This window comes from Lutra lutra, chromosome 16, assembly GCF_902655055.1.
Source record: "Lutra lutra chromosome 16, mLutLut1.2, whole genome shotgun sequence".
Lineage (NCBI taxonomy): Eukaryota > Metazoa > Chordata > Mammalia > Carnivora > Mustelidae > Lutra > Lutra lutra.
In genome coordinates this window covers 11,017,648-11,041,768 of record NC_062293.1, presented here as the reverse complement: position 1 = coordinate 11,041,768, position 24,121 = coordinate 11,017,648, and the positions used below count along the sequence as shown (strand labels likewise).

General features: G+C 36.5%; 1 protein-coding gene across 3 annotated transcripts in view; it reads right to left on the bottom strand.

The window, feature by feature from the left end:
- LOC125087310 (ATP-binding cassette sub-family A member 6-like) overlaps positions 1-24,121 on the bottom strand; it is an 83,843-nt gene that overhangs the window by 38,852 nt on the left and 20,870 nt on the right. The window contains exons 1-11 of one of the 3 annotated variants that reach the window (XM_047707500.1): positions 23,010-23,206; positions 21,827-21,927; positions 20,132-20,330; positions 18,916-19,077; positions 16,859-16,965; positions 15,852-16,078; positions 12,166-12,307; positions 11,002-11,187; positions 6,906-7,053; positions 4,649-4,811; positions 2,471-2,529 (exon numbers count right to left, since the gene is read on the bottom strand). In XM_047707500.1, coding sequence (XP_047563456.1) covers positions 2,471-2,529; positions 4,649-4,811; positions 6,906-7,053; positions 11,002-11,187; positions 12,166-12,307; positions 15,852-16,078; positions 16,859-16,965; positions 18,916-19,077; positions 20,132-20,330; positions 21,827-21,922 — 1,489 coding nt within the window. In that variant the 5' untranslated portion in view covers positions 21,923-21,927; positions 23,010-23,206. Of the gene's footprint in view, positions 1-2,470; positions 2,530-4,648; positions 4,812-6,905; positions 7,054-11,001; positions 11,188-12,165; positions 12,308-15,851; positions 16,079-16,858; positions 16,966-18,915; positions 19,078-20,131; positions 20,331-21,826; positions 21,928-23,009; positions 23,207-24,121 lie in introns of those variants that run through there. The other 2 variants (XM_047707501.1, XM_047707503.1) reach the window with 2 other exon arrangements.

The window sequence follows — 24,121 nt, the reverse complement described above, 5'->3', positions numbered from 1 at the left end:
ATCCATTAAAACTTTCACTTACAATTTGACTAAAAGATTCTTTAAAAAATTAGAAAAATAAGCTAAAATAATTACAAAAAGTTAAAGAATAGCAAGATACTACTCTTAACTACATGGTATTAAAATATGTTGGAGAAGGGGGAGCCTGGGTGGCTCAGTTGGTTGGACATCTGCCTTTGGCTGAGGTCATGAGCCTACAGACCTGGGATCAAGCCCTGAGTTAGGCTCCCTGCTCAGCGGGGAGTCTGCTTCTCCCTTTCCCTCTGACCCCCTTCTCACTTGCTCACTCTCTCTCCCACTGTATCTCTGTCTCTCAAATAAATAAAATCTTTAAAAAAATTTTTGGAGAACTATTATAATTAAAATAACATGTTAGTAATACAGTAACCAGTGGAATAAATATCATAATTAAAATAATGTTACTACTCCAGAATACACTGACTGATGGAAGGCAAAAGAAGCCCAAGATGGACCAAAGTAAACATAAAAATAAAGATAAATGAAACAGTCTTTTAAATTCATCAAAAAGATGAATTAATTAACAAATAATATTGGGATAACTAAATAAACACATCAGTAAATTTTATATTTACTGTTTTTAAATGGAAAAAAAAATGGTGTTTTCCAGGGTGAGAGAAAACTGATGATATCTATCTTGGAATTGATCTATATTAATCAGAAAAAAATAAATATAACCCTCAGTTTCTTCATCTGCAAAATGGGAGAGATACTATGTATCTCATAGGATTAAATGAAAAAAATCACTTATCATAGTTGCCCGAACACACTAAGTACTCAATAAACTTAAAGTGTTTGTTGGTATTATTATTGTTGTTATTTTTAATTATTGCTATTCCCACAAGCATATAAATTTTTGTAAGCTTGAAAGGAAATGATTTGAAATATGAATAAGGAGGTTAAATATATAGTCCTTTTGAGTAATCTGCTCTTAGATATTTATTTTCAGAAATTATATTTACAAAGATTGAACAAGAAGGCTCATTATAGAATTTTTTTTATGATAATGAATAATTGGAAACAAGCCAAACTGTGTACATGACTGTAAGTAAGTCAAGACAGCCATACAACAGAATCCTGTCAGCCACTGAAAGATAGGCTGTAGGTAAGGACTTCAAAGTGTGTTCCCAAAGGTGTTCCAAAGCTGCTACAGGAGCTAGCTGCGTGGGGAAAAGGTGGAAAGAGTACAGCTCCCCCCTTACTTCCCAAAGAGCAAATGTAACTGGTGATTTCATATGGTTTTCCATGCACTAATATTCATTGGTTTTCTTTTTTCTTTCTTTTTTTTTTTGAGACTTTATTTATTTATTTGACAGACAGAGATCACAAGTAGGCAGAGAGGCAGACAGAGGGGGAAGGGGAAGCAGGATCCCCACCCAGCAGGGAGCCCGATGCAGGGCTCGATCCCAGGACCCCAGGATCATGACCTGAGCCGAAGGCAGAGGCTGAATCCACGGAGCCACCCAGGCACCCCCATTGGTTTTCACTTTAAAAGTTTTTTGGAAGATGTCTAGATGTAAAAAGTAGTTCATGGTTATTGATGAGTACAGAAGTAGTGCATCATATGCTCTGGAAATTGAAATGACAAATTTAAAAAAGACTTCAATATATCCTTGGCTAAAATTAAAGAAAGGAACCACAGATCTAGATGGCATTGGAGGGGACAAACCTGAGGTGAGAAGCAATTTGCTGATGAGGGTACAGGAAACTCTCAAAGTGAGAAATGATCTCAGAGGACTATATAAGGTCTGAGTTAAGGGGCACTCTCTTCCAGAAAGTAAATGTGCGGTACATGCATCGGATCGACAACTCTCAATCTTAGGGGAGTTCCATGGCTCTTCTTTTGTAACTTTTAAGGCTTCCATATCTTGTAAAATTCAATTACATTCTCCCTAAAAACTATTATTAATAAAAGCAAGCTGTCCTCTACAAAATGTAGCCACTAACTGGGAGGCTTACTTAAATGTTTACTATAGAAAACTGTATTTGTTAGAATTTACTATCAGATACATTGGCTGATTCAAAATTATAACTTTGTTTTCCCTGGGGATAGTGACTTAAGAAATATAATTCATGGTCTATGGTGTTACTCATCTCTTTTAGTTAATCTCACCAGTACATAGAAACTATGTAGATTCCCTGGGTGGTATAAAAAATTATCAAATTTAAGGCTAAACATTCTTTCCTCATAGTGCAAATAAAACACAATATGGTTTTTAGCAAACTCATCTTTAAAAACAAAGTGAACTCACACTTTTCATTGTGTCACCCCATTCTTGGAAATTGACAGATGCATGAAAATCTAGAAGGATTTATAGCCAGATCTTAATCATTAATCTCCAAGGGGCAGAGTTAGATAGTTTGGATTATTTTCTTTTTCTGTTTTCACATGGAACTTCCTCCATTTTTTGTAATAAAGAAGTCAATGAAACAATGAAATGTTTGTCTTTACCTTTCAGTGCTTCCATTTTCCCAGACTTGCTGGTATATTCTTTTTTAACATTTCTGATTCTGAAACAACAGAAGTGGGGTTTACTCAGCTAACAAAGAAATAAGTAGGGATCAGGAACAACCCCAGTTAAAGTGACAGATACATCAACATCTTTATGTGAAATAAGGGATGGCATATCCAAACTACTCAGAAAGACAAAGATTATTTTTGATTAATCAATTCCCCTTAGAGAGAAAATAAAAGAGTCTTTTTGAAAAGTTCAATTAAATATTAGTATTTTGCTTAGAAAAGGAGAACATTTTGGAATTATTCTTACTTTCTTCCTCTAGCCTTAGAATATTTTATGTGTTTTACTCTGTGCAAGATCAGTTCATTTATCTGCACTCTTTAACTATCCCCTCCCATCCTCTCCCATTCCCTCCAAACTTGCTCATTAATCAGACCCTCTGTCACCTGCATTTTCTATAGTTCCCTCTCTGATAGCTTCTCTTTGGCCTATAACTCTGCTTTGGATACAATCAGATTTCGCTCCTCCCCTTATTGTAAAACATTTTACAAAATAAGACAAAATAAATTTGCCACATCTACCTTCTCACTTCTCACTTTTTCCTCAGTCACTCTGGCTTCTGAGTCCATTACTGTAGTGAGGCAACATTGCAACAAAGACTTTTTTTTCTATCCTTACTTATGGAATAATGAGTTGCTATTGGTGACACTGTCCTTGTTAAAAGTGTCTACATTCAAGTTACCTACATTCAAGTTCACATTGAACTTAGTGGTTTCCCTCCTACCTTCTATCTCTCTAAATGTCTCTTCTTCTTCTTCTTCTTCTTCTTCTTCTTCTTCTTCTTCTTCTTCTTCTTTTTCTTCTTCTTCTTCTTGTTATTTTCAATTAGCCAGCATATAGTACAGCATAAGTTTTTGTCATAGTGTTCAATGATTCATTAGTTGCATAAAACACCCAGTGCTCATCCCAACACATCCTTCTCTGTTTCCTTGGAAGGTCCTCTTCATTTGCCAAATACATTATCTAGGTCTTCCACAGGGTTCTCCATGTACATTCTGGTCTTCTCACCTCTAGATCCTCTTGATGAGTTATCTTACTGATTCTTGTGGTTTTAACACCAACCTAAAGTTGACCCTATCCTTTTCCCTGAGCATTAGGCTCCCACAACTAAAGGTTTCATCTGAACATCACACATGTGTGTTCTCTAAATGAGTGATTACAAAACTTGAGTGCATATTAGAATCCCAAAGGAAACTAATGCAGGACAAGGCAGGAACCAGGTTTGACAGATGAGAAATGCCATGACTACATAAGATCAGTGCATCTTCAAATTCAGGGGGAAACAGAATTGAGCCACCCTTTTCTCTGAGCATGAATCAAAATGAAGGTAAAGAAATTTATTCAACCAGGATGCTGGCAGTGGTGGGAGATGGGACACCAAAGAGTCAGGAAATACGAAAGAGAAAGACTTAAAAGGTGTTGAATCTGACAGCGTGTTTTATCTCTGCCTGTCTTTGAACAGGGAGACACCCATTAAATGGGGGTTTTAGGCTTTATTTTAATAAAGAAACTTCCGTTAGAACCACCAGTTGTTTTTGGATTTCAGAGATGAAGATAGCCGATAGCCATTTGTTTGGGGCAGACATCCTGCCTATGTTCTGGGAATATTGCATGAATGAGCTAAAGTTACAGGAATGGATAGTTGTGCAAACAAATGTCCCCAGAGAAGGAAAAATTGGAAGGGGACTAATAGGTGAGAGGGAGCCGGTTGTGAATAAAAAATAGATATTTTTACATAGGCAAAATAATGATTCTGGGTAGAATTCTTCATGAGTTCCTCTATACTGCCAGATGTGTATAGCTAACAGCTGGCTAGGGAAAGAGGAAGTTCTCATTGGTTATAAATGGGAGAGCACCTGTGGAAAGGAGAATCAACACAGAAATAAGGAGGAAGACAAAACGAAGGGTGATGTCATAATATTATATGGAGCGAAGCAAAAATAATTTTTCTTTTAGGAGCAATCAGGAGACATTGGTGGTCACATGGAAGAGTTCAAAGTAACATTCACAAAGGCAAGTTTGTTGTTCAATATTTTACCCAGGCTCAACCAGCTGCTGTTGGTCAATAATTCATTTGCCTTACACCCATATGTGGCTGTAAGTGTGATTACCTGATGGCTTCTTTTCCTTGGAATTCTGGAGCTACCGGTTCAAAACAGTCCTCAGAAGGAGGCTCAGACTCTATTTCTTTCTCAATGACATTATTAGTCCTCTGGTGTCGGAAACAAGATGAGTTCAGGAAAAATAATGGAGAATAATGGCGCTCATCCCCATCTAATCAGTCAAAAGGCAATAAAACATTGGATCAGTCACATTAGAACAGTAAGTAAAGAAGACTTATTCAGAACCATACAGAGTATCTGACTTTTAAGCATCATAGAGAAATTCTTTTCTTCCTTACTTCCTATTACTGAAAAGAAAACTTGTCGTGAAGCAAACAATGAAAATTCAAAGGAAATAACATGTTACCACAAAAGTTAAATAGTATAATAGAACTTTCAAGAAAGTATGTATAAGCCAACGTTCTGAAAAAATGTAATAAAAAGGTATTTAGAATGAGTGAAACCAAATATTTGGGGGAAGAGTCCTTACACAGCACATAAAAACAACTAAAACATGTTTGTGAACTTAAATCACTTGACCACAGGGGTACATGGTTGGTTCTTGATTTGGGCTCAGCTCATGATCTCAGGGTGGTGACATCCAGTGACTCATCAGCCTCTGCCCTGAGCATGGAGCCTGCTTAAGACTTTATTTTGACTGTTGCCCTTCCCCTCACTCATGGCGTTTTCTCTCAAAGAAAATGCAAGAAAAAGAAAAGAAAAGAAAAAAAGAAATCACAAAGCATTAGAGACTGTGGATTCTGAGAAGCAAACTGATGGTTTTGGAGGGGAGAAGAGTTGGAGGCTTGGGTGGGCCTGGTGGTGGGTATTGCATGGAGCACTGGGTGTGGTGCATAAACAATGAATCTTGGAACAATGAAAAAAATTAAATTAAATTTTAAAAATTAAAAAAAAAATCACTTGATCACAACAATAGGGTTGAATATCATACTGAAATTCCCATGGTATGTGAGTGCAAAGTACAGGGAGAAATTGTATCTGTTCAGGATAAATATATTTGCATTTTCCAAATTTGAAACAATGAAGTGGGGTTTGTCACTAAGGACTTTACCAGAAGTCACAGAAAGATAGGGATATATAAAATAATTGCATAAAAACATATAAGACAGCTTTAACTACAAAGCGGAAAGAACATAAAAAATAAATAAATAAGATTTGTGAGGAAAAACGGCATTCTGATTCTAGCACATGTGAAGGAATTCTGGACTTGGGAAATTTTTGTTTGTGAGATAGAGAAAATTTAACTGAGTAACGTATTTTTGTAAATATGGACAACATATAAAAAAGTTTCAGAATAATGCTGAAAATATTCTAATTTTTATGTTGTTATTTCCTTAGAGGATGGACATCTCCCCTTCTGAAATGGTCCTCCCAAGGGGAATCAGTGAGAACCTGATAATTTCACATCTGAGGCCCTTTCTAGCTATTTAGTTTACAATCAGCCCCACATTCTTGTCGGAACTACTTTTTTTTAAAGATTTATTAATTTATTAGAGAGATAGAGCACAGGGAGGGGGCAAGAACAGAGGGAGAGAATCTTAAGCAGACTTCCCGCTGAGCAGGAAGCCTGACACCGGGCTGGATCCCACAACTCTGAGATCAAGACCTGAGCTGAAACCAAGAGTCAGACACGCAACTGACTGAGCCACCCAAGTGCCCCAAGAACTATTTAATAAGAAACACTTTCACTGTACAATGGCTCTACGTTAGCCAAAGCCATGTTAAGAACTAATTTATTTCAGCCTGTTCTAAAAAAAAGTCTTAAATATCTTTCTTTAAAAACATGTTCTGGGATTCTTGAAAAAAATTAACATTATTGGGGGGGTGGGGTTATGGATATTGGGGAGGGTATGTGCTATGGTGAGTGCTGTGAAGTGTGTAAACCTGGCGATTCACAGACCTGTACCCCTGGGGATAAAAATATATGTTTATAAAATTTAAAAAAAAAAAAACACAATAAAATCAGAAGATGGCTTCAAGTTCAGGTTTGCCACTTTAAAAAAAAATTAACATTATTTAATTACTATGTATTTGTAATGTATATTATTAAAACCAGAAGAATAATTGTTTTTACATTTAAATTCAAACCATTAAAACTCTGAAGGAGAAATTAAGAACTCATTCAGCTTGTGATGGGAAAAATTTATTATTCTTTATTTCTTAATATACATTTATATAACCTTCAGTAAAAATATACGGTGTGATCAATATGTGCAGGAGTCAGAGAAAAGACACTTTTACTTACAGGGTAAGATTTTGTCAAAGTATAATGCCAATGCCAAGTAGAAAAGTGCATCAAAAGCCAAAACGGAAAAAGTTGCGATCATTACATATGAGTCTCCTGAAGGGTCGGGAAAAATTATACCATTCATAGTATTATCCAAGTAGATAATCTAAAATTTGGACAAAAATAGTAATTAATAAATATTTAAGATAAATAAATATTATAATAATTTGGCATAGCAGTAAGAATTATCATTTTATTAAGTAGCTTTTTTGAGTAGCCCTTATAATGAAGTTATTGGTGTAATTATTTCTATATACAGCAATCCAAGAATTATTAGAATGAAGTACCAACTTAATACCAACTTAAAAAATGCAATATTCTAAGAATAGGAATATTTTTTAAAGATTTTATTTATTTATTACAGAGAGGGAGCACAAGTAGGAGGAAGGGAAGGCAGAGAGAGAAGTAGACTCCCCACTGAGGAGGGAGCCCAACACAGGGCTTGATCCCAGCACCCTGGGAATCATGACCTGAGCTGAAGACAGACACTTAAGGGACTGAGCAATTCAGGTGCCACTAAGAATAGGAATTTAAATTAAATTAAATGATAATCATAAAGTCATTGCAATATTGTAAAATATCTATGCAACAAAAAATAGTCATTTTAGAAAGAATATGAAGAATTATTTGAAGCATCTTAGTAGGATAATGATAAGAAAACTTCTTTTTCTAGTTATTACTGCAAATAAAGGTATGTTTATAATTCTTTCATGTAACCATAGGCGTTGCACTCTAGGTATTATTCTAAGGCTTTTTATAATACCTCATTTAATCCTCATCATAACCCCCTGGGGGAAATCTTATCATTTTTATGTGCATTTTACATATGGTGGAAGTGAAGCAAATAGAAATTGAGTAGCTTAAACAACGAAAGTCAAAATAACATAGTAAGGAGCAGCAAAGGTGAACTCAGAACAAAGGAAGTCCAGCTCTCAAGCTTAGTTCCTCGCACTAGACAATATACAACCCTATTTATGTTAAAATCTTAACATTCAATGACAAATTTGAGTTTATTCTAGGAACACAAGTCTGGGTTGGAATTTTAAGATCAATCTATGTAATTCAACATAAAACAGATTGAAGGAGACACTAATGTGGCTAATCGTTGAACATGCACAAAAATCATTTGACACAATTTAATATCCACTTATAATGAAGAAAGTCTCTTCACAAACTAAGAAAATAAGCAATCTCCTTTAACCTGGTAAAACAGATGTACAAAGACCAACATCAAAAGTCATGCTTATTATGAAATGTTAAAAGCTTGTCCTTTGCTTTCATTTCTATTCCACATTGTACTAAAGGTCCCAGTCTCCATGATAAGACAAAAAAAAAAAAAAAGTAACTAGCATAAGAACTGCAAAAAGGAAAAAACTATCATTATTTGTAGACATCATGACTATATGTAAGAAAATCCCAAAATAAAGCTCAGAAAAATACTAGTTTTAATAAAAGAATATAGCAAGAATACTGGATACAGTGATTTCTGTTTTTTACAGAAATCAGTTGCATCTCTACATTAACAACAAACATTTAAAGATAATAATTTAAACACACATACTATTTATAATGGCATCAAAAGTATCAGAAGCTTTGGAATATATAAAAAATGAGTCAGAGTCATGGGATCCACTCCTGAGATCGACTCCATGCTCAGTGGGGAGTCTGCATGAGAGTCTCTCTCTCCCTCTACCCCTCCCTGCTGCAAGTGCTCTCTTCCTTTCTCTCTCACGTTCTCTCTTTCTCTTAAATAAAAAACTAAATTTCTTTAAAAAGTGTCCATTTCCCTCAAATTGATTGAAAAATTCAACTGTACCAAAATGTCAACAGCTTTGTGCACACATACATAGGTGCATGTATAACTTGATAAGTTAATTCTAAAATTTACATCATTCAAATACCCTAGAATAGAAAAGACTTTCTTGGAAAAGAAAACCAAGTGGTAAAATTATTACTACCAGATATCAAGACAGATCAGTAAAAGCAATTAAGACAATGTGGCAAGAGAGCAAGGACAGACAGGTCAATACAGGATTGGCTGAGCTGTGACAAAGGAAATACTGCAATCCATTCAGGGAAAGAATGCCTTTTCAATAAATGAAATAGGAGAAATTGGATATTCATGTAGAAAAATTAATATTCTTTCTACCTGTAGATACACAAAAGTTATTTTGAAATAGATTTTGTATCTGAATATAAAAGCCTAATCAACTGAGCTTTCATATAAAAATGGGGGAATATCTTTATAATCTTGGGGAATGCAATGATTTCTTAAAGGTACAAAAGCAGAGAAGAAAACTCTCTACAGAGAAGAAAACTTGACAAACTGGACTTTATCAAAATTAAGAAACTTGTTCATTAAAACACCATTAAAAGAGTAAAAATGTCAGCAATGAGTAACCGAAAAATGTCTCATATGTAGGATATATATGAAATTCCTACAAAGTAATGAGGGAAAGACTTTTAAAAAGTTAGGTAAAAAATGGGGGAAAAGGGAACCTGGATGCCTTAGCTGGTGAAATGTCTGCTTTTGGTTCAGGTTTCCATCCCTGCGTCCTGGGGTTGAGTTCAGCAGGGAGTCTGCTTCTCCCTCTGCCCCTCCCCCCTCATGTTCTTACTCTTGCTCTTTCTCTCTCTCAAGTGAATAAATACAAAATCTTTTTTAAAAAATGGGGGCAAGACCCGGATAGGCACTTTATAAAAGAGAAAAACCCCAAAATACTTCTACACATATTGAAAGAGAATTACATTTCATTAAAAAATTAGGAAAATGCAAATTAATACCACAAAGTTTATTCCCATAGATCTACCGGAAAGGCTAAAATTTGGACAACTGACAATACCAAATGCCAGTAAACATGTGTAACTCTGAACTCTTGGTGCAAGAGTAAATTGATGCAATCACTTTGGAAAACTATTTGGCAGTAGCTATGATGATTAAGATACACATATCCTGGGGCGCCTGGGTGGCTCAGTGGGTTAAGCCGCTGCCTTCGGCTCAGGTCATGATCTCAGGGTCCTGGGATCGAGCCCCGCATCGGGCTCTCTGCTCAGCAGGGAGCCTGCTTCCTCCTCTCTCTCTGCCTGCTTGTGATCTCTCTCTGTCAAATAAATAAATAAAATCTTTAAAAAAAAAAAAAGTGGGTTAAGATACACATATCCTAAGTTCTGCTATTCAACTCCTACATAGATACCAAAGAGAATTGAATGCCCATATTCACTAGGAAACATGTGTAGGAATTTTTTTTTGCAGAACTAATATTAGTCAAAAACTGGAAAATATTTTTGTTCATCAATAAGAAAATCGATAGCACAATCACACAACTGAATACTACATGACACTCTACTACAGCGACACTCCAACTGTGGGTAAGATCTGAAAACACAATGCTGAATGGGAAAAAAGCCAGATCTAAAAAAAACCCAAAAAACAAAAAAACAACAAAAATCACTTTGTAGAGTAGCACTTATATAAAGTTGAAAACAGGCAACACTAAAAAATTATACTCAGAAACACACATTAGGCAAAAAATGAAAAGGCAAGAAATGATGATCACAACACTTTTATCTTTAAGAGGAAGGAGTGTTTGGAGACTTGACATTGTGGCATCCTTCTACTTCTTGATCTGGTTCATTATTATTTTGATATACTTAATAATTATTTGTTAAGCTCTTGATAGTCCTGAAAACTTCTCAGATTTTAGGTTTCAAACAGAGGTTTACACAACAATTCTTAATAAACTAGAGAATGCCTTTGTTATGTAAAGTACAAGGGAAGGGAAACAGTTGCATATGAAATATAAGAAGAGAATACTTCAAAATGAAAATACACCCAAGATGTGAAAATCTGTCTTAGTCAAGATGTTTTAATCAAGTTTCCTGGTATGATGATGATTTTTCTATAATGCAATGATAACATTTTCAAATCTAGCTTTAGGGGAAAAAAACTGTTTAGAATAAATGCTCTTATTTTGAAAATGTTTGACTGTGAAGAGTCATGAAATAGCAAATTCTTTTGAAAGTTCAGTAATAAACGAATTAACTATGTTCTTACCTTACTCATTCCAGCAGTGAAGGCAAAAGGGCTACAAAAGCTCAAAATCCACTCCAGAGAGGAAGGAAGTTGTCTATAATACACAGTGAATCCCACACCCCCACAAAAGATATTGAGGAGAAACATAACCAAATTGGTGAGGAGAGTTTTCTTTAACAACACGCTCATCAGGAACGTTAGAGCAATCTGAAAGAGAGAGAGAAGATAATCTGGTCGTTCAACAGATTTAGTTCACCGAGAATTGGCAGCACAAAAAAACCTGGATCTTTACATCACAAGTATTTATCAGTGAGACAGTGATGAAAATATTTATGTATAACAATGATCAGCTCTTGCCTCAACGCTTTTGTAAAGAGAATCCTTTTTTGCCCTCCTCAGCTACTGGGCTTTTGTTGTTAAAGAAAGGGCAGGGGAAAAGCTGTCTGAGAGTTGGGAAAAGAATAGATATGCAGACCTGGAAACACTGAGAGAACCTTTTTAATGTATTAACAAAGAGCATCTATGTACCGTCTGCAGAATTTAGAGGCTCCTGTTTTAGAAGAAGGAAGAGGCATGACATGGGGAGTGAGGACAAGGGGGAGTGTCAGAGGGAGATACTGTGAAAGCCTCCACGTTACAGAGAACTTTGGGGAAAGGAGATGGGTCCACCCCTCAAGGGCATCCTCACTAAAATATTCTAGAAAAGCCTTAGAGTTGGGACACCTGGGTGGCTTAGTTGGTTAAGCTGCTGCTTTCAGCTCTGGTCATGATCCCAGGGTCCGGGGGTCAAGTCCTGCATTGGGCTCCTTGCTCAGCGGGGAGGCTGCTTCTCTCTCTGCCTCTGCCTGCCTGCTTGTGCTCTTGCTCTCTCTCTCTCTCTCTCTCTCTCTCTGATAAATAAATAAATAAGATTAAAAAAAAGAAAAGAAAAGCCTTAGAGTCAAAATATTTTCAGAATCAGAATTTTTTTTCTCTTTGATGCATCATACATTAATTCAGACCTTTATGCAAAAGAGAGGTCCAATTTTATTTACATCATTTTCGCACACTCATAGACTTTCTGAAGCAAACACACACACACTAGACATGAAGGAAATAACTGTAGTAACCTCCAGAGAAATTATTTTTTGCTACAGATAGCTAAGATCTAAAAGAGAGAATGTGGTAATACATGTATGAACTTACCAAAGATAAGCCATATAAGAAAAAGAGTGTAAATATGACCATGAAGCCCGTCATGACTATAATTTGGGTAGATGTTATAATAACTGTAATCATTATGGAAATAATGAAGATGAAGGTAGCATAGATTAAGCCGTAGGAGAGCCTAAAAAAAAAGACAAAAAGTTATTTCAATGATTTCAACTTCATTATGAAATATTTGAAACATACAAAAATATCTAAAGAACAGCACAATATTTACCCTTCTACTTGCCACCTAGATTAGTAACTACAGTATTACTAATCAACCACACTGGCATGGCTGTACGGCTATCTACTGGCTAGGCATCAGCTCTGTGCTCACATATTGTATAAATAGGATGAATGCTACATAAATTGTATCATTTTGTATGTGTCCTTCTGCTGCTTGCCGTTAACAATGTTATACATTGCTGTGTAATATTTCATTGTCTGAATATAACCCAAAGTTTTCCTCATCATAGACATTTTTCAGGTTGTTTCCAATTTTTATTTCTGGTGCATGGTTGTTAAGAACACGCTTGCACTTAGGAAAGAAAAACAAAATAAGGTGAAAATTGAGAGGGAGGCACACCAGAAGAGGCACTGAACTCTAGGAAACAAACTGAGGGTTTGTTAAGGAGGGCATGAGTGGAATGAGTCCTGGGTGTTATATGCAACTGATGAAGCACTGAATTCTGCCTCTGACATTAATTTAAAAAAAAAAAAAAAAAGAAAAGAAAGAAAGAAAGAAAGAAAAGAAAAAAGAACATCCTTGTATGTATCTTTTTTGGAAAAAGCACAAAAATTTCTCTAAAGCGTAATGGCTAAATTGAAGAGAATAAGTTTTTGTGTGTTTAGTGCTATCACATATTACTGAGATATTCTAATTGTAGATGTGGCAGGAAATATAACAGCTACTGATCAATCAGGAACCATGGAAGCATTGGGGGCAGATGATAATTTGAACATTTTTGAGGATCTCAGCTAGTGGGACCTCCACTCTCCCTAATAGTAGAAAATTGAAATTTTATAACTCCATAAAGCCCATCCTATTATTGCTATTCTTATTTATGATTTCTTTCTTAAACTGATATAAATAATGGTATGCCCTTCAGTGTTCACACTGCTTTGGTTTAGATGTGCTGGTGTTCACATGTTTATGAGGTAGTTATTAAGAAATAGTATTCAGTCTTGGATCTAACAAGCCTGCAGGGTGTTTGAGTCCAAGCCTCTCATTTTCCAGATAAGTAAACTGTAGTTCATATTGTACTTAATGGGCCTTTTCAGGGTCAACAAAGTATATCAATAACAAAATTAAGATTTGTTGCAGCCCTTCCTAGTTCACAGCTCCTTCCTCTACATAAAATTGCCTAACTAAATGAGAATTCAACAGCTGAAAAAAATAGCGATACTATTAAAACCAGGAACTTGCATCAACATGTCCCAGTACAACAGGTTTAATTACTGCTTATTCAACTTCTTTTTAAAGGTCATGTCATTACAGTGATTCAGCCTTTGTTTGAAACATCAGCATTTTTGGAAAGCATATGGCATTCTGCAGAATCCACTTCCTGAGTACAGAAGGGAACTACTATAGGTAGGAATTGAAAATCTATGGAGTAGGAGAATTAACACATAAAGGAACTTAAAACATTACCTAGAAAAGGGAACTCATTGCAGAGTGTGGGGTGGGGGGAGATGTTAATAAAGCAATAAAAACCTTCATGATAAAAACACAGTAATTCAGACATCACATAAAGTAATTTAACAAAGTAACTCAGAAATTCTCATGCACTTCACATTTATTACATTACTTTAAAAAAGGCTGCCATAAAATTTATTTCCAATAGACACCCTATACTTAATAAAAATATTTCAGATTTTTTCCCTCTTGGTTTTAAGGACATATAAATTCATTTTGCTAAATTTAGGTTACATGCATAGGAGGAAGTATTTATCCTGAGAATGAACCCACATCTAAATATCCAATACCTTTGTGATTTTAATCTAGAGTTGACTTGTGCCTACCTATTCTCAGGAGACTGTAAGGATGCTGCCCCATAGGATATTCACTGGACTGAAAAATAGTCCTCTTTACACAGACTCCCCCCCCCACCCTGCTTTTTCCTCCAAACAGACTCCATTCATTCCTTTGCATTTGCTAAAGTTCCACTGCAAACCAATTTTCTCCTTCCTTTTTCATTTCAGAAAATGTTTCCTCTTTTTTCTACTTCATGATTACGGTATAATAGAATCAAAACTCCCTCCTTTAACCAAATACACTTTATAGAAAATTTAAAATTTCCTAGACTGTAATTTTATTTCAGAGAACATGTGGCTTGCAAATAGTTCCTTATCCATTCCAGATAGTCGACTCCATATTCATAAGCACTAATTTTCTTTCCTTTTTTTTTAAAGATTTTATTTATTTATTTGACAGAGATCACAAGTAGGCAGAGAGGCAGGCAGAGAGAGAGGAAGGGAAGCAGGCTCCCTGCTGAGCAGAGAGCCCGATGTGAGACTTGATCCCAGGACCCTGGGATCATGACCTGAGCCGAAAGCAGAGGGTTTAACCCACTGAGCCACCCAGGTGCCCCACAAACACTATTTTTCTTGATATGGGTACTATACAAAGAAATATCGTCTAGGATTCAATGTTGAAAATGTTAAGCTTCTTTGGGGGTAAAATAGATTATTTTTCTTTTTTTTTTCCTTTTCCTGGATAACATGGATTTTGTAACTGACTGCGTTGCAGAATTCTCTGCTTTGGCCTCTTGGAAGCTTAGAGCTCACATTGATCTGCATTTTTACCTGCTAGTCTTACCTTATTATCATTTTGTTAGGTCCTTGTTTCTACTCCTCAATTACTTGTTTTTATTGTAATAAAAATACATGTAGACAGATAGATATATACATAAATATACATATATTTAAATATATTTAAAAATCATTGAACTCATTTGTGAATGAAGCAAGATACAAATATAACAATATAGGAAGCAAATGTTCTTATTAAGCCATTCTTATATGCCATCCTAAGTGCTGTATGTGCTGGCCACATTTTCAACATATGGCATTTAAGTGCTGCAAAAAATACAATCCTCTGCCTTCGGTTTGGGTCGTAATCCCAGCGTCCTGGGATTGAGCCCTGCATGGGGCTCTCTGCTCAGCAGGGAGCCTGCTTCCCCTCCCTTCTCTCTGCCTGCCTCTCTGCCTACTTGTGATCTCTGTCTGTCAAATAAATAAAATCTTAAAAAATATATATATATCCCTCATGACCAAACCTCTGAACATAAGCTAGCCATTATAGGGTCATACTTTTTCAACGTGAGGAGGTGTGGAGAAATCAAATGATAACTGTGGGCAGACGAAGCAGGAGAGTTGCAATCCGGGCAGCTGGGTTGGAGTCCCAGCTCTGGAACACATCTTCCATTTGATATTGGGCATCTCTTTTACCCTCTTTGATCTTCCTGGAACCTCGATCATAGCATTAGCGTAACATACTTTGGCGTGGGAAAAGTGCTCAGCAAATCATAATCGCTATTTTGCGTAACAAAATTTTAAAAGGAGTAAATCAAAGAATCAGCACAAAAGAAAAAATAGCCAATGTGCCGAGCTTAACTGTAATGCTGTGAAATAATAACACATTTTTACTGCTTCCAAATTTCTGATTGTTCATTTGCACTCACCAGAAGGCTGATTCTTGCAGACCCATTATTTTCATAAAATCCTTGCACTTTTTTCTCTCTTTTGTAACATTGAGTGATACAAAATATATAAACGGGAAAAAGTAAAGCAGGCAGTAGAAAAGAAACAGCTCCTTTTGAAGAACGTCTTTATACATAAAAGGTAGAGTCTTCATATTTACAGCAGTAATCGACATCAACTCTTCCACCACAGAGTGATTTGTTGTGATCTGCAGTAGGGTTTAAACAAGCAAAATCATTATTTAAAAAAAAGAAACTGGCGGGGGCGCCTGAGTGGCTCAGTGGGTTAAGCCGCTGCCTTCGGCTCAGGTCATGATCCCAGGTCCTGGGTTCAAGCCCCACATCGGGCTTTCTGCTCAGCAGGGAGCCTGCTTCCTCCTCTCTCTCTGCCTGCCTCTCTGCTTACTTGTGATTTCTCTCTGTCAAATAAATAAACAAAATCTTTAATAAAAAAAAATAGAAACTGGTGAAATCTGATTAAGCTATGGAGATTATAGCAATATCAATTTCCCGATTTTAATATTATTCTGTGGTTATGCAAGATATAACAAGAGACACTGTGTGAAGGGTACAGGGACCTCCCTGAACATTGTGTCTGCAATTTCTTGTCATTCTGGAACTACTTGAAAATTTAAAGTTAAAAACAAAAACAATGTGTTCCTTTGCCTAAATCCAATTTCAGCATATGTTTTTTGTTTTGTTTTGTTTAAAGATTTTATTTATTTATTTGAGAGAGAGAAAGTGAGAGTGTGAGAGGGGAGAAGGTCGGAGGGAGAAGCAGACTCCCCACAGAGCTGGGAGCCCGATGAGGGACTGGATCCCGGGACTCCCGGATCATGACCTGAGTCGAAGGCAGCCGCTTAACCAACTGAGCCACCCAGGTGCCTCAATTTCATTATATAAACAGGAAAACCTGAATACATGTCATCTTTCATCACAACCTGGATGCCTATGGAATTAGCTTACATTAACTTTAGAACTTTCGTTACCTGTATAATAGCAGCATTAATTGCAGCTTGTAAAGCCACAAATCCACTACTCCAGTATTTGGACAGAGAACAGGAATGCTCATCATCATCCAGATTCCAGCAATGAGCTACGAGCCCAAAGAAGAGCATAACCAACATTATCAGGTGAAAGCAATTCAAGAATAAAAAATAAGAGTCCAAGAGAAATCAGTCTAGAGGAGGCTCTACCAGTCAGAACTTACAGACACATAGAAAAAAAGAGGAGCAAATGAAAATTCTTACGGAGGCAACTTTATTCATGGAGACCGTAGCTTCCATAAAAGTCTTAGAAAATAAAAAGACGATGAAAGCAAACACTCTGCTCCAACCATGCTAGATTCCTTGCTCTGTCTCAAAATGCTAAATGCATCCTAATGCTACAACCTGTTTTGCTCATATGTTCTCCCTACAGATGGATCCATGGCTCACTCTTTCCCTCTACCCTTATCTCTTCTCAGAAGCAAATTCAGCACAGAGGTCTTTCCTGGCTACCGTAAGTAACAACATCTAAAAAAGCATTCAGGCTCTGTCTTCTAAGTCTGCTCTATTTTACTTGGTGGTTGTATCAGCCCCTGGCCGAGGGCATTGTTTTTGCCCCACTCCCTGTCCCTCACTGGAGCGATTCAGGCAAGGAGGCTCTATGTTTCAGTCATTTCCATCCTCAGGACCAGAACAGTGCAGGACACAGAGTGGACACCCAGTGAATGAATGGAAAACAACCAACTCTATTAGCCATATCAATTCTGCTTCCAAAAAGGTCCTCAAAACCATTTCCTCTCCTCAGTTGCCTCCACTCTGGTCCAAGCCGCCATTGGCTCCCTGGTATGTTTCCTTGCATTCTCCCTGACCCCTCTGCAATCCATTCTCTGGGCTATATCCAGAGAGCTCCCGTAGGCCTGGGAGAGTTATCACTTCTCTGCCCTGATTAAAGAACCACCACAGCCCTCCATCACCCTAGCTTTGCAGGACATCACAAGATCTAGGCCTGGGGTAACTTCAGCCCCATTCCTGTTTGTGTTCTCTGTTCAGCTAAACAGCTCTTCTTCCAAATATACTAACAGATGCCTGTTGTCACCCCAAGCCCTTTACACCAGCACTTCCTCTCTCTGAAATACACTGCCTTTAGCACCCTCCCCCTATGTGCTATTCCTTCTCATTAGTTGAAACCTCACTTTGCCAGGCAGGACTTCTCTAATCCCACAGCCTATGAGGAACATCTGGTCTAAGTCTCCTGCCCTCAGCACCTTTTTCTTGCACTTGTCATTACTGTTCAATGCCTGCCTTTCCTGTGAACCTGAACTTCAGCTGAGGCTAGGACCTCTCAGTCTTCATCACTCTCTGTAACTTTCACCTACGCATTCACTTTACATTAGATGATTCAATAATGTTTTTGTTTTTTTTTTTTAATTTTTTTATTTTTTTCAGCATAACAGTATTCATTATTTTTGCACCACACCCAGTGCTCCATGCAATCCGTGCCCTCTACCATACCCACCACCTGGTGCCCCCAACCTCCCACCCCCCACCCCTTCAAAATTCTCAGATCGTTTTTCAGAGTCCATAGTCTCTCATGGTTCACCTCCCCTTCCAATTTCCCTCAACTCCCTTCTCCTCTCCATCTCCCCTTGTCCTCCATGCTATTTGTTATGCTCCACAAATAAGTGAAACCATATGATAATTGACTCTCTCTGCTTGACTTATTTCACTCAGCATAATCTCTTCCAGTCCCGTCCATGTTGCTACAAAACTTGGGGATTCATCCTTTCTTTCTTTTTTTTTTTTTACAGCTTTATAAACATATATTTTTATCCCCAGGGGTACAGGTCTGCGAATCGCCAGGTTTACACACTTCACAACACTTCAATAATGTTTTAAGAGTCATCTTCTAGTGGGAAGATAGGACTGACCTTGGAATAAGTTTGGCAATAAAATGTGCTTTCTCTATTTTCTCAGGTTCTCTCAAAAACATCTCTGTTGCCCATCCTGACCTATCCCTTATGTTAAAAACATGAAAAGTGCCATTTTATATGGAAAGTCACCTGCAAAAAGATCTTCCTTCAAAAATGGAATGTAATATCCCTGAAAAAATTTTAACTTATAAGAGAAAGTGTCATTGAAGACAATTCCCGCGATGTCTGTGATATTGTCTAGAAGTATTTTATCCATGGATTTTTGGTTCAGTACTCCAACGATCTTTCTTTCTGTGAATGACAAGGTGAAAATAGACATGAAGGGTTATACAAAGTTTTACCACAATGGGATATGATATCCAACTGTGTCATCAAATATTTTTCGCTGGAATTAAACTAAAATCATTTTCCATTTAAATTAAACTGATCCCAAAAGACAAGCAGGTGGTTTTTGTTTTGTTTGGGTTTTTTTTTTTTTTTTTAGTGTTTTAGATTCTAGAATCAGGAGACATGCATGAGAATTTAGTGTTTTCTTTTAATAATGGCAAGTATTACGGCAAGTTTCAGGTCTATAAAAATATGACACTAGGGTAAGTATGTGTTGGAGAATTGGGATACAAAAATAGAGCTAATTGGAGAAGTTATTATACAGTCAAGGGATTTCAGATGTCAGATTTCCTGAAGCAAAGACACATCAACTGAGCTTTGCCTTGTGAGGAAACTAAGACCGCATGCACAGTGACCCTAACAGCCAGCAATGTTACCTGTTAGGAATCAAGGATTAGAGAGTAGACAGCCAAACTGCACCCACTTGCCCATGAGTGAAATACACATTTTACCATAGTTATCTCAGTTACATAATGACTTCATTTAGAATGAAAGTCTTTAAAGATGTTTACAAAGTATACCAAATGTGGATAGGATATCTTGAGATTATCCATCTTTACTGTTCATGGTTCTGAAATTACTGTTTAATAACCATGACTTCATTTCTCTTACTTAGATGTTTTTCCTGAGTTATCAATCTTAATCACTGATTTTCCATGTTAAGAACATCTGCACCCACAAATGATGTGTTCTCCTAGACTCTATGCTACAAATCTGAAACTATAAATTTATTGTTTTAGGTAAATTCCAGTAGAAATGTAGAACACCCTAAACTGGAGTCCCATTAAGCTGAAAGGGTTTACAAGGCTACTTGTTATGAGAGAAAGAAAAAGCTAATCATGATACCTAAATAATTCGCATAATAGATCACTGTAAGTTCAAATTAAACACAGTTACATTATATCAAAAAAGATGTAAAATAATGTCAGTAATTCTTTATTGCCATTAGTACACCTACCTTTCAAAAGTGCAAATGCTGTTTTATTCATTACCTCCTGGGTTAGATCAGAGACAGGTGTGTATACAATAGCTATAGAGTTATTAACATGATCTGCCCTTCCCAGATCTTGAGGAGGCAATTCAGGGAAATACATATTTTCTCTGAAATGTGAAAATAGTCCCATGTATAGCCCTAGAAGTATTGGGAGTGCCCATTCCTATAACAGAGGAAAAAAGAATGAATTCAGATGATATTCCCTTAAAAAGTTCAGTCAATACCAAAGAACTGTTGAAGACAAATTCCAATTTGCCACTTTGTTCTCTGCTTTTCAGAGCAAAGGGAACCCAACAAAAGATGCATACTGAGATCATTGCCATGTATATTATTCTCCAACACTAGAACTAAAATTTGCATTAAATCATGAACTACCGCAGATGCCATCACAGAAACTAACAGAGTGACTAAAAGGATGGCAATTCTTAGGCATGGGCATCTGACTTTACAGTCTATAAGACACAGACTATCCCAGACAGAATTCATGGTGGCAAATAGCAACATTTTTGTCAGTTGTCACATTCTTGTATTGGAAATCAAAGAACATGAAAAGAAACTGAGTAGGAGAGACTGCCTATTAGCTCACCAATATCGGTAATCTCTTCCGGCTTAGCACAGTGCTAGACATCATTCCCAGCTTCTGGAAATTAAGCAGGACCAAGTGATTGAGTTCTAGCCAATGGAATGTGGGCAGAAATGCTATGCACCCCTTCAAGGCCTGGCTCAAGGAATCATGCACAACCTTCTATATTCTATCTCAGTCCCTGTACTTCCTGATCTTTTTTTTTTTTTTTTAAGATTTATGTATTTATTTTAGAGAGAGAGTGTGGGGGTGGGAAGGGACTAATGGAGAGTGGGGGAGAGGGTGAGACCCTTAAGCAGGGTCTCCACCGAGCACAGAGCCCACTAGGGGCTCAATCCTATGACCCTGAGATCATGACCTGAACTGAAATCAAGAGCCGGACATTCAAACGACTGAGCCACCCAGATCCCCCCATACTTTGGGCCACCTGACTGGATGCAGAGTATCCAGAGGAGGTCTCTAAGGCCTGGGGAGATGGCAGTGTCCCTGCGTGAAGAAGGCTGGGTTCCTAAATGGCTGTGTGGAGGAGACTCCTTCACCTACCAGACCTACTTCAGTTTCACTGCCAATGTTATTTAGACTATGAGCAGAGGGAAAAATAAATTTTTGCTGAGCTCAGCCCCCTGAGATCTGGGGTTATTACCTGTAGAAAGCCTACCTACCTAATGCGAACTGACCATCGGTGGTGTTACTTGGTCATAATTCTTGGAAATAATCTCTGTGTATAAAATCCATGGCTTTGAAAATAAGTCCCCCAAATTAAAATTTGTCAGACTGTCAGCCATCCTTTTTATTATTTCCTTACTCTAACTTTATTACATATGGTAGCAGCTTTAATAGTTGCTATAATTTACCATACAATTAAATTTTCACTTATTCTTTAAAAAAAGTGAGTAATATTTTTAGTTTTTGCAATGCTACATTATGTTTCATCTCTTGGTTCAACACGTACGATGGGAGGCAACCTTAAAAACAATAAATCCAGTCTCTACTTAAAATATAAAATAAGAGCATCATTTGACAGTAAAATACAAGAATGATGTGAGCTGCAGAAAGAGGTAGAGTTTCAAACATACCAATAAACTCTCTCTTTTCATTCTCCATTTCTGAAGAAAATTCTTGTACAGAAGTGCTTGAGTTTGCTGATACACACTTTTCTGTTTCATATGCATTTAGCCTATCATTTAAAAACAAGGAAAAGGTAAACAAGGTAGAACATAAACTAGACAAATAAATGTAATAAGAAAAACCTTGGAGAGTGGGGAAGAAAAGAAAAATCTTGATCATATTTTGGGGGAAAACATTCCCTACCTTTAAGAACAACAAAAAAAATGTATTTAAAATATTATTTTAATACCACATGACTGTAAAATTTTACTCATAATAAGCTATTTGGGAGAGTGGGTAATGGTGGGGAGATAGTGGCCAGTCTTACAATTTTTACAGAAATACTGAGTGCAACAATGGAAAATATATCATTAGATTTTAAAACCTATAAGATTCTTCACATTTTCTTACCTTTTACAACAGAAATTCAACTATATGAATAGAGTAACTGAATCATTTCTCATCTGATTAATAATAAATTTTTGTTCTTTGTATTTAAATAGAAATGCCAGAGCCAACCAAATTAATCAACATTCTGATTAATTAAATTCGTTTGAATAATTAATTATGTCCATTAGATGTAACCTCAATGAACTGTTCTCCTATAGTACTACCTTCCAGATTAAACTGAACAGCTCTAGTCTCAACTAGCTGAATCCAGACTCCAACTAGCTGAAACTTGATTGTGAGACACCAAAAAACCCAACTCATATCAATTTTCCGAATTCAGAAGGACCTAAATAACTGAGGAAAAATGACCAAGTAAGAAGAAAGCAAGAAAGAAAGAAAGAAGAAAGACAGGCATCACATGGAAAGTAATTTTGCCCAAATGTTTGCAAATAAGCCAACAGAGATTATTTTTTTCAGTTTTTCTAATATTCAGAATTAAATTATTTTAGATTTGCATAACAAAATATTCAGACAATTCTTCCCCAGCTAGTAGAGAAGCAAATTTTACTATTTTCCTATATTCTGTTGTTGTATCTACACAATAAAAGTCGGTGGGGAATAAAGAGAAAAACTTTATCATTAGGTCTTATATTGAAGAATATAATACATATGAGTGTTTGGAAACCTCTGAAAAATAGACTGATTTCTAGGAGTGTCCCCCCACATATTTGGCATAGCACAACAAAATGGAGCTTTACTTACTGTCAGAAAAATTAGGAAAGTACTCTGGAAACACTGTCAACGCACAGTTCTCTTTTTGTGTACAGGAACAATTAAAATTTCCTTATTGCTACTTCTTCATTTATTCCTTAGATGGGTGTCTTACCCAGGCTGCTTTCTGAAAGGGGGTGTAGTCAGACCAAGCTGCACATGATGAACTTGTTTTGTTTTCTGCCTTTTCTTCCCTAAGCCAATTATTTGCAGGGAAATGATGGTTCAGTGGTTGGTTGGGAATAAAAAAAAAAAAGTCCTGTGTTTGTGCACTTGGCCTTTCAACTTCAGGGATAAGGGGTAAAATGGTAAACAAGGAAAATGGAACTAGCCTGTTGGACGTGATGAGACCAAGATGGGAAAAGAGCAATAAACAAGTAAAAACAATCACTAACCAAACAAAGTAGTTAAATGTGTATGAGACATCTTTAGGTTTTTTTTTTTTTTTTTTTTTTTTTGCTGCTAATGCCTAAACACAACTGTTAATCATGTATTTGACTAATTGGTACTGAATGGGCAGAATGTGCTGAAGCTGATTTTTTTTCCCCCTAATAAAGCTAAGCAACTCATAGTCCGCTTCGGAGAAACAATTTGGACAAATGAATAATTATGAACAAATTCCTTTCTCTCTTCTGCTCATAGTGGATGCAGGATTTCAGAAAGCATATGAACAAAATAAAAGTAAGACTGCCAAGGACTAAAAAATATATAAAAAGATTCAGGTCAATTTTTTATGCATGAAGACTAGGGAAAAAATAAAATTTGTCCAACTGCCATCATATAGTCTATCTCTCTCTGTAAAGAATTGCAAACTTTTCTTGACCTGCCAAAGTAAATGGCAAAACAGGAAGCCAAAGTCCATGAATTGGGAAATCTCAAATATTTGACATGGCTCCCAAACCACAGATGTTAATAATCATAAAGCTGACAGTTGTTCTGGAAAAAAAAAAGAGGATAATTTTTTAAAAATTAAGCCATGGTATTATATATGTATATTTCTCTCCTTGGTAATTAGTTCTATTTTTAAAAAGAGTCAACAGTGAACTGTTACATGTCTTTTACATGAAAAATTGGCAAAAACAAAGGTAATAAAGATATCCTAA